This window comes from Pelecanus crispus, chromosome Z, assembly GCF_030463565.1.
Source record: "Pelecanus crispus isolate bPelCri1 chromosome Z, bPelCri1.pri, whole genome shotgun sequence".
NCBI classification, from domain to species: Eukaryota; Metazoa; Chordata; class Aves; order Pelecaniformes; family Pelecanidae; genus Pelecanus; species Pelecanus crispus.
This window is the reverse complement of record NC_134676.1, coordinates 54,487,984-54,497,635: the sequence shown is the minus strand read 5'-3', so window position 1 is coordinate 54,497,635 and position 9,652 is coordinate 54,487,984. Positions and strand designations below refer to the sequence as shown.

The window sequence follows — 9,652 nt, the reverse complement described above, 5'->3', positions numbered from 1 at the left end:
TGTTGTGTTTGCATAGAAGTACTTGCCATCTTGAGATGGTGTAGCTCTGAATTCAGCTAGAAAAGCCAACAGCTAACGTGCTGGCATTCTTCACACTTCTGCAAGGAAAAGTCTAACTTTAGACATTCAGCTTTCTAGGTGTCAAATTAAGACATAATTGTAAAATTGTGCTGCACCCAACAGTGCTGATTTGTTTTTGAGAAGCACTGAGTTTGCTAAGTCTTCTGCAGAATGGACAGACGTAAACTTCTGAACCACTCATTTGGATTCTTGAGTAAATAACTCTTAAAATCAGAACAGAAGAGCTGTTATGGGCAGGAAGAGTGTTCCTAATGTGCAAGTTTGTCTTGGAGAGACAGGCTCTTTTGCCTGCTTTCCACTCTTGACTGATAGTGCTCCTGATTCTCTGTGCTGTCCTGACAGTGCACAGGTAGTCCTGTGCTTGGTTAAGGGCAAGAATATCCACAGAGAGCGTAGCATAAATTATGAAAGCTCTGTTTTAAGAGAAAACTTAAAATGAATCAAATAATTCCAAAAAAATCTATTTTTCCTCTAGGTTATCCAGCCTTCTTGCATCAGCAAATACTGGAGGCTCTTAATCTGTCTGGAGGAAAAGCTGAAATCAGTAGAAGTGCTGATTTAGGATTGCAGGCAAAGCATGTCTGCTAAAATTTTATGGTATTTCAGTTACAACAGAGACAAAGAGTAGTTTCCAGACTGCAGAACAAACAACATTTGTTAGACCTTATGTTGACCATAGATTAGCAATTTGTGTTGCCCAAGCATGAATATCACAGTCTGAGTAAATGTCTAAGGGTGTAGAGTGGACAGGGAGCAGTCACTAGAGAGACATAGACACTAACTTCAAAGATGAGGATGAAAGGCTGTGAAGCTATGGAGGAAGATTCAGTGGGAATCCAGAATACAAGGAAGCAACTGAGAAGAAAACAACAGATAGATAATGGCAGCTAGCTTGGGTTGTAGCAAGGTCTGGAGAGAAGAAAGATTGGACAGACTACTGGAGAAGGGGGTGTTCTAAAGATGCATAATTTCATACTATGCTAGTGTGCTAGGTGGTTAAATTGAAGGTTGGTAAGTATCTAGTGCCTTTTGAGTTGCCTCCAAGGGTACTTTTTGTTTAAAATACCTTCCTTTTTTTGTTTTTTTAAACCAGTGTTTTGGAGCAAAGAGTGTGGACACAGAATGAATTCCTATGTGTAACCTTCTAACTATGTGCTACACCATGGCATTTCAAGTTGAAAGAAAATTGACCATAAAAATTGCAGTCCGCTTAGTAAATAAAATGGATTACTTATGGTAATGGTGACTAGTCAGACAACCTAAATCTGTGCCAGAGCTGTTCCAGAGGATGTCCCATGGCTTTTAAAGATCCTATTAAAAGATTTTGTTTGCAGACGGTGCAGAGAAGATAAAAAAAACCCCAACAAAACAAACAAACCACACTATGTGGTGCATCTTACTGCTCCCTCTTTTGTTAAGGGCAGCTTGCTCTTAAGGTACAGCTATAGCTGAAATTTATCTCTGCTGTTTGTAAATAAATCTATAAAGAATCCAGAGTTCTTGGAGTGGATTTAGGAATAGGAAGCATGAAGCTTTACGTATTTTATGCAATTATGATTATGCTAATTATAACAATATAAATGTCACAATCTTGTTGTAAATGTTAAGTTTGAATAGTGTGTTAGTTTTAAGGTGAACCACCAGGATCAGAAGAGAGTTTTGTTGAGTGAGTGTAGTAGAGTCCATAATGTGACCTTTTAGCACCTCTCACTACAGATTATTGAGTAAAATAAAAATCAGTTTGACTGTTTAGAACTCAGGGTGAATTTGCACAGTTTGAATTAAAAATATAAATATAACATCTGCAAGTAGAACTCCTTAATACAATATTGCAAAAGTAGCGTGGAATTCCCTAATGCAAAGCCAGACTACTTAGAAAACTATGCTTTCTGAAGCATGGTGCATGCAGGATTTAATTTATATTGTACCCAGTTTATAGTTTTCTAATGGTAGTATTTGAAAAGGTTGCTTTGTGCTTGTGACTTAGCAAAAAACAAAGCAAAGAATACAAAAAACCCACCTTGCTAATATCACAAGTTATACGCTATAGGTTTTTTTTAATAACAATCTGTTTAATAATTGTTGTTTAATAACAATCTGTTTTAGTGTGGACTTGGTAGTGTAGGATGATGGTTGGACTGGATGATCTTAAAGATCTTTTCCAACCTAAACGATTCTATGATTCTGTTCTATGAAAAATACATACTGGAGATAAAAGCTGTTGACATTTCATCCAATCATTCTGTTTTAGTTCAGTACTGACATTTGCTACCTTGTCAACAAAGTCTTCAAGATGCTTCAGTCATGAGAGGAAAAAGAAATTCAAAATTTGAATAGGCTACCCCTTTTGCTCTGTCTCTGAAGAGAGCTGTTCTGTATTCTCCCTATATCAATCTCCTTTTCTTCTTCAAGTATGAAAACAATGTGTGTGTTTTTGGGGTCTTAGTAGACATACGTGAACAGTTAGTATTTGGGAACTAATTGAAAAAGCTTGTCTGTGTAACTGTATTTTTAAAAGCAGCTATAATCAATAGTTTTGTTATAATAAATTCTGATATGGTGGTTAGTTTTGTGGTACAGCCAATGCTCATTCTTTTCTTAAAATCATTCTTTTCTTAAACATTTTGCCTAGATGGCAAAATAACTGTTTTTAACAGACTTTAAATATTTTAGCAGTGTATACACACTTGAGAAATTGTACCTCATGAGCAGCAAACTATTTGAATTGCTTACAACTACCTCTTTATATTTTGCAGTAGAGCCTCCATCATTGAGTATTTCAACCTTTAAGAATGTGACTTTGCTTTCTGGCACCTGGGCAATACTGACTAGGGATTTCTTTGCTGAAATGTTAAGCTCAGCTGCCTCTTGGCAGGTAGAGAACTGTTCCTTTAACAGCAATTTACTACCTCCTTTCTACATGCACTGTACTTGTTACACCTGCCAATAGTGTTTTAAAACTTAGGAGCTTTTGAAAAGTTTAACCTTTTATTCTTCTTGGAAAGCAGATTACTGGAAGGTTGCTGTGGAAGACTGCAATAACAGATATTGTTGATTCCATGCCATCAGGTTCTCTTTTCTGTTCATAAAAAAAATAAAGGAAAATGACATGTTTTGTGGATAAATACCTGTAAATTCTTGGGTAAATTACCTGTTTTCTGGATAAACAATTCTTTGTCGATCTAGGTTCCAGTGGAGGCACTTGTTTTGGCAATTCTTTGTTGATCCAGGTTCCAGTGGAGGCACTTCCTTTGAAGTGTCCTTCATGAGCCGTACTCTTCAGGTTTTTTGACCAAGCTGCTTCAGCTGTATCGGAGTTTAAAAATAACTCCTGCTGTATGCTAATGCCCTGGAGAATAACTTTCTGCCTTATTCTGTTATGAGCAGAAGACAATTTAAAAAGTGTTGTTAACCTTGTCTCTCTCTTCTCACACAAGAGCTCCAAGAGAGAGTGGAAGCCTCTGGAGGACCACAGCTGCACAGATGTACCATGGCTGCTCTTATTCATCCTCTTCTGCATAGGAATGGTGAGTAAAATGCAAAGGATTCTGTGAATGTTATGTAGTTGAAGAGTTTGCATTCATTAGAAAGAAGTTTTAAAACCCTTCAGTAACTTAGCCATTGGGTAAGGTCAGGGTATACCGGCATGGGAACCATCAGCTGTAGAATAGAAATGGGTAGTATGTACAATCAAAGTCCTTTGGTAGGGATCTGTGTTAGGTCTGGCTGAGATGGAGTTAATCTTCCTCACAGCAGCCCTCATAGTGCTGTGCTTTGTATTGGTAGCTAGAAAGGCGTTGATAACACACCAGTGTTTTGGCTACTGCTGAGCAGTACTGGCACAGCATCAAGGCTGTCTCTCCAATGTTTTCCCCCCCTCACAAGTAGGCTGGGGGTGGGCAAGATCTTGGGAGTGGACATAGCCAGGACAGCTGACCCAAACTGACCAAAGGGGTATTCCATATCGTATGATGTCAGCTTAGCAATAAAAGCTAAGAGAAAGGAGGAGGAAGCGGGGGGGGGCATTGGGTTATTTATGTTTGTCTTCCGGAGCAACTGCTACACCTGCCAAAGCCCTCTTCCCAGGAAGTGGCTGGACATTGCCTGCTGATGGGAAGTAGAGAATAAAATCTTTGTTTTCTTTTTTCGCTTCCATGCAGGGCCTTTGCTTTTGTTTTTTTTAGTAAACTGCCTTTATCTTGACCCATGAGGTTTTTTTCCCATGTCATTTTCTCCCCACGTGCCCTGCTGAGGAGGGGAGTGATAGAGTGGCTTGATAACACCTGGCATCCAGCCATGGTCAACGCACCACAGTCTCCATAATTTCTTGTTTGTTCCAGTTCTTGCTCCAGCTCCTCTTCCCCTGAACCTCCAGATTCATTTGTAAGTGATTTTCAGCATGGTGAGGTATCACTCTCAACTCATGTTCCTTATGGGACTGTGGATGTCCCAGAAATGGTAGCTTTGAGTCTGGTGAATGGTTCTGTGAATCACAGTAAACTTATTGCTGAGAAACAAATATTCTGAATATCAAACAGTTGACCTTTCTTTTTTCCTTGGATGTTTAGTAGAGGCATCTACTATTAACAACTATATTACTAATGGTAAGATCTTTCTTTCCAAGTTATCCCAGTTTTGGCCTGTGCGATGAAACTGTCACCTGTCTCAAGACAGCCTCAAAACACTGCACTTTACATTAAAAACCCAAAAGAGGTGCAGATTAGTGAAAACTAGAAATACACTTCATCTTGTTTCGTTTCATGGACCTACATATGCTGTTCTTCCGAAACAGAACGTCTGTCACTGTCTTGTACTGCTGTGTTGCAAGCAGTAGCCCTTAGGAGTTTGGGACTTCTGTGCTGTCAGCTTTCTTTTCTACTGTCCCTTGGTCTCTGGTCTTTGGAATTATTCCACTGAAAAATCTATTTTTCTTTCCCCAAAGTGTTTGTCATTGGCTGTGCTTCAAATGCAAAGATGATAATGTTTTGTTTGAGTCATATGAATTATATTCTCACTGTAATGTGAATATCTTAAAATTGTAAAAAGCACAGCGTTTCCTGAAACAAGCAGCTCTTTTTTGTGGTTGGTTTTTTTCCTGCCTTTGTTGATGTTCCCTGGTTACTCAGTCTATACCTACCTGTTCCCCCAATTATAAATTAGTCTGCTGTGGGTGAGTGTCCCAGATTTTCCTGTCCAAGCAATATGACCTAGAGAAAAAATTATCCTATTGAGTCAAGTACCATGTTAGTTACTGTTCTAGGGGACTTCACTTCAAGGGTCAGGTACCATGATGGGTCAGGAGGGCATCCCCGCACTGTTGTACATTAGCTTAGATGGGCGTGGAATTGCATGACTTCCCTTAGCCTGTGTGCAGGGAAAAAATTCTTGAACCAGCCAAGAACCTGAGTACTATTGTATGTAAAATGCATGCTAGTATGTCCTTTACAGAATAGTAAGGGATCTGAGAAATTGAGAGTGAGTGCTGGAAAGCAGCTTTAATTATTACTTGTGATAGCCTTTTGCTCACTTTGCCCTTGTTTTCACATTGAGTATTAAGTCTGTAAGTGTATTAGTGCATTGGCAAGAGAAAGATAATGACCAGCTTGCTGTCTGGAATTTCTCTATAGGTGGTACAGAGAAGGTCACTCTCCTGTATCTTCAGACCTTTAAAACCACCCATGTTTTAACCATTCCATGCCGACTTCATTATCTGTCATCATCTCATCCGATCCTGTTGCTGCCATCTGTTGCTCCACACATTTGTCTCAGCTGTTTACACTGCTTCCGCTTCTCGAATCTTAGCTTGCCTCGTCTGTAAAAACAGTTCATTGATGATAGTGGAGCGAGCCAGTGGTTCACTTCTCCCTATTGGTGGGTTGCTAGAAAGCTAATGATTCTTTTGGGCCAGTCTCCTGTTCACATAATCACTACTTTGATCTTGGTTTTGCTAGTGAAATCTCTCTGAAAGTTCACAGCAAGACCTGCCTGACATTGGATATTTTCCACATTACTCTGTCTGAGCCATTTTGCATTCTCTTGCTCTGTGTGTGTTTCTTTGCTGCACTTGAACCCAGAATCTGGAACCACAGTGGCCTTTACCTGGTGACTTGCTTTAGAGGATTTCCTTAAAAGAAACTTGCGTCAGATAGGCTTCTTCATTCTAGCTCATCTTTGAAAGTGCATAATTTGAAGAAAAAAAAAAAATCTTAAAGCAAGAAAATGTGGACTGTCTGGAATCCTCTAAGATGCATACTAACCCTGGACAACTCCAGCTCTGCTTGTAGCTCTTTCACTGCCTGCCCTTGGCCTCCCTTCTGCTTCATGTACCACTTGCTGACAATACGACTCTCAAAAAAACAGCTACAAGATTCTTAACTATGCTTGAGTAATATGCAGTGTTAGATGTCTGAATCCTCTTTTGGCTTGCATTCAATTGCACAACAGTTCTCTGTGGATGGTCCTTGTCTTTGCTTTTTCAGTCTGAAAGAATTTTTGAAGAACCTCTGCTTAGAAACAAATGAATTAAACTGACTTTTTCCAGCTGTCAAACAGAGTATTACTAAACTGTGGGTTCTTTTCTCCTCCAGGGTTTTATCTGTGGCTTTTCAATAGCTACAGGAGCAGCTGCAAGACTGCTTTCAGGATATGACAGTTACGGAAATATTTGTGGACAGAAAAATGTCAAGGTGGAGGGAATAGTCAACAGTGGTCTGGACCTAACCCAGAAGAAGTGAGTATGTGATTCAATTGCTTCATTCTGTAAACCAGGAAAGGCAAAACCCTTCTTCCTTTGAGAGTGGTTTTCAATAAAATGGGAAAGGGCTATGCTAACTAATTCCTTCTTGTCCTTCTCCATGCTTCTCACCTAGAGAACAATCTTTTGTAACAATCAGCAACAATACTTGGGAGAGTGTATGTTGACAGATGTGCAATATGAGCACAGCTAAGACATTGAGGAATTTCCCTTTCTTAGCATCCACTTCATGTAGGAGGTTGTATCAGGCCACTGAAGAATCTTGTTCGTTACAGTTTTAGGTATGACAGGTATTCTCAGATTTAGGAGCAGGCCTTTGATATCTACGTAGAAATAGTTTGCTTTTGATGTTGTATGCTCATTTTCTGCCATTGAGTTTAGGGGGAGATGGGATATGTCTAATAAATTAAAATGAAGCTTTAAAATTTAAACTCTAAGCAGTATAATACAAGAATAAAATAAGCCACTATATAAGTGGCTTGTAGAGAAGATGCACAAAACTTTTAAGTAGTACACAGCTCTTACTAAGCAGTGTCATGTTAAAACACATACTTACAGGTCAGAACCAGCACAGGTAGTGCCTATCTGTTGTGCAGAAAAACATCATACTGCAGTAGTAGTACTGCAGGTGACTAACAAGAATTCTGGACTGACGGGTTGAAAACCTGTGAACATCTGTTGAAGTCTGTCTGCCAGTCAGTGCTCAGAGTGCATCTGTACAACTTTGGTGACTTTAGAAAGTAAACTGTTTAGTCTAACCTTAGAACAGTGGTATTAATTGACAAAAAAGATGTTTCTGTCACTGTTGATTACTTCAAAGAACTAAAAAGTCTTTAATTTCTGAGTATGGTAGCCTTTTACTTCACACTTTAATTTCAGACTAAAAGAAAATCGATAATTTGCGTGAATTATTTTGGAAGGATGCTTTCCTAAGATCTGCTTATTTTGAGTCGCTGTACTAAGGATTTCTAAATATCTGATTTAAGATTTAATGTGGCTAGGTAATTGGTGTGTTACCAGGAGAATTTGAGGTAAATAAAATGGCCTGAAACTTTTTATAGATTTCTTCTGTCAGAATAACAATTTCTTAATCTAATCACAGCTTCCCAGGAGGGTTGAAGGGCTTGAAACTTACGCAGCATAATTCTCCTATTTTTTAAATATAAATATTTTAGCACTTTCTAAAATCAGGTGTATTGAGTACAAAATTGACATTCTTGTGTTGTGAGAGAAAATATAAATTTGAAAATTATAATTTTAAACTTACCTTTAGAAAGAAATGGTGTCTGAGTTTATGTGAAGGTGGAGAAACTCAGGCACCTTATTGAAATGTAATGATTAATAGTGTAATAGTCTCCTACATGTGACAGAAATCAGGCCATCATGAAGAGAAACATCTACCACTGCTAAGTGATTTCCTCCTGTAAAGGCAAGATCGAAAGAGAGCAAATAAAAATAGAGACTATTTTTAACACAGTTAATAGACAGAGCCTGTTGCTTGTCCAAGTCTTAATAAGGGTCAGAAGGATTATGTTTTTCTAATAAAGGTATCGTGGCTTGAGGCATGACCTAAGCAAATGAATGGATACACTCATATGGGATATCATCATCTCTGGTTGAGAGTGCCTTCTACCAAGGCAGATTATTCTATAACTGTTCACAGCAAAGTGCCTGGTACAATCCAGGGTGTACCCAGCCTTGAAAAAGGCAAGTTCTTTTATAAGCGAGTGATCCTTCCCACTCTCACACCCAATAGTTTTTAAAATTTGCTTGGCAATTTTTCAGAAGAAACTATCTGCTTTGCGTCTGTCTAACAGATGGAGTTCCTGCAGTGTCTGAGGTATAGTTCATGGGAGTATTTCATGCTATTTTATAGGAGTACTTTTCAGACAGACTGGAAAAATAAAACTCTTCTGCCTGCCTGTACATTTCAGTTTTTGTAGAGAAAGAAAGGACTTTAAGCTCTACAAATGTGGTTCTGGAAACATGAAGTGATTCTCATTTCATTCTGCTTGCAGGGTAATTCTGTCTTCATTTCCAGTCCAAGGCAGAAAAGCTAAATCATCTGTAAAAATAACATTTTCTTCCTTGTAAATGACAGCAACCCATAGGCACTGTAATGAGGAAGTGAAATGGATGTGGTGGATATGGAAACTGGGTGGTAAGGGTGAAGAGCAGAGTCCTTACAGGGATATGATTTGATCCGTGTGCATCAGATATGCTGAAACCAGTGAGATGAAATCTTGGGAAGGAGGATTTTACAGCCTGGTCCCATCAACAAAGAGTAAATCAGGCATCTTTTTATTTTTGCAAAGAAAACACAGTACAGCTTTAATAGGCTGTGCTTTAGAGTCAGACATGGGATTATAGTGTAGCCCTGGCAGTGAATTCTCATTAAACCTATCTGCTTCAAATAAGCTCCTTCCTTTTCAAGTTCTGGCAGTTATAAGGGGGTTAAAAAATGACCTTTTATTTGCAAATAAATGATGACCATGGCAGCCAAATGTAAGTCCCTGAAGTGCTAGTTCAATCTGATTTTTAATCACCAATACTTTGCTGCTTGGACAGAATTCAGCTGGCGCTGTTCACTCAAGTACGGGAAGATGTGTATGTTCTGCTATAGGCAAGAGTTAGAGTGGCATTCTATCTTAATAAATGCCTTTGACTCAGGAAAATGCTTGGGATTTAGGCAGTGGGAAAACCCAGGGAGAGTTTGCAGCACACGTACAGAGAATTTGGTTGAGTGAAACTGTATATGGCCCACCATAATTTGTTTAGAGTGGCTGTGATCACTTAATTTGCTTCTCTCTTACTGTG

At 38.9% G+C, this 9,652-nt stretch overlaps 1 protein-coding gene across 1 annotated transcript in view; it reads left to right on the top strand.

Moving 5' to 3' along the window:
• Positions 1-1,243: 1,243 nt before the first annotated feature.
• SLC44A1 (solute carrier family 44 member 1) overlaps positions 1,244-9,652 on the top strand; it is a 48,273-nt gene continuing 39,864 nt past the window's right edge. Inside the window, exons 1-4 of the mRNA XM_009485247.2 lie at positions 1,244-1,317; positions 3,268-3,364; positions 3,519-3,608; positions 6,669-6,811. Coding sequence (XP_009483522.2) covers positions 1,244-1,317; positions 3,268-3,364; positions 3,519-3,608; positions 6,669-6,811 — 404 coding nt within the window. The remainder of the gene's footprint in view (positions 1,318-3,267; positions 3,365-3,518; positions 3,609-6,668; positions 6,812-9,652) is intronic.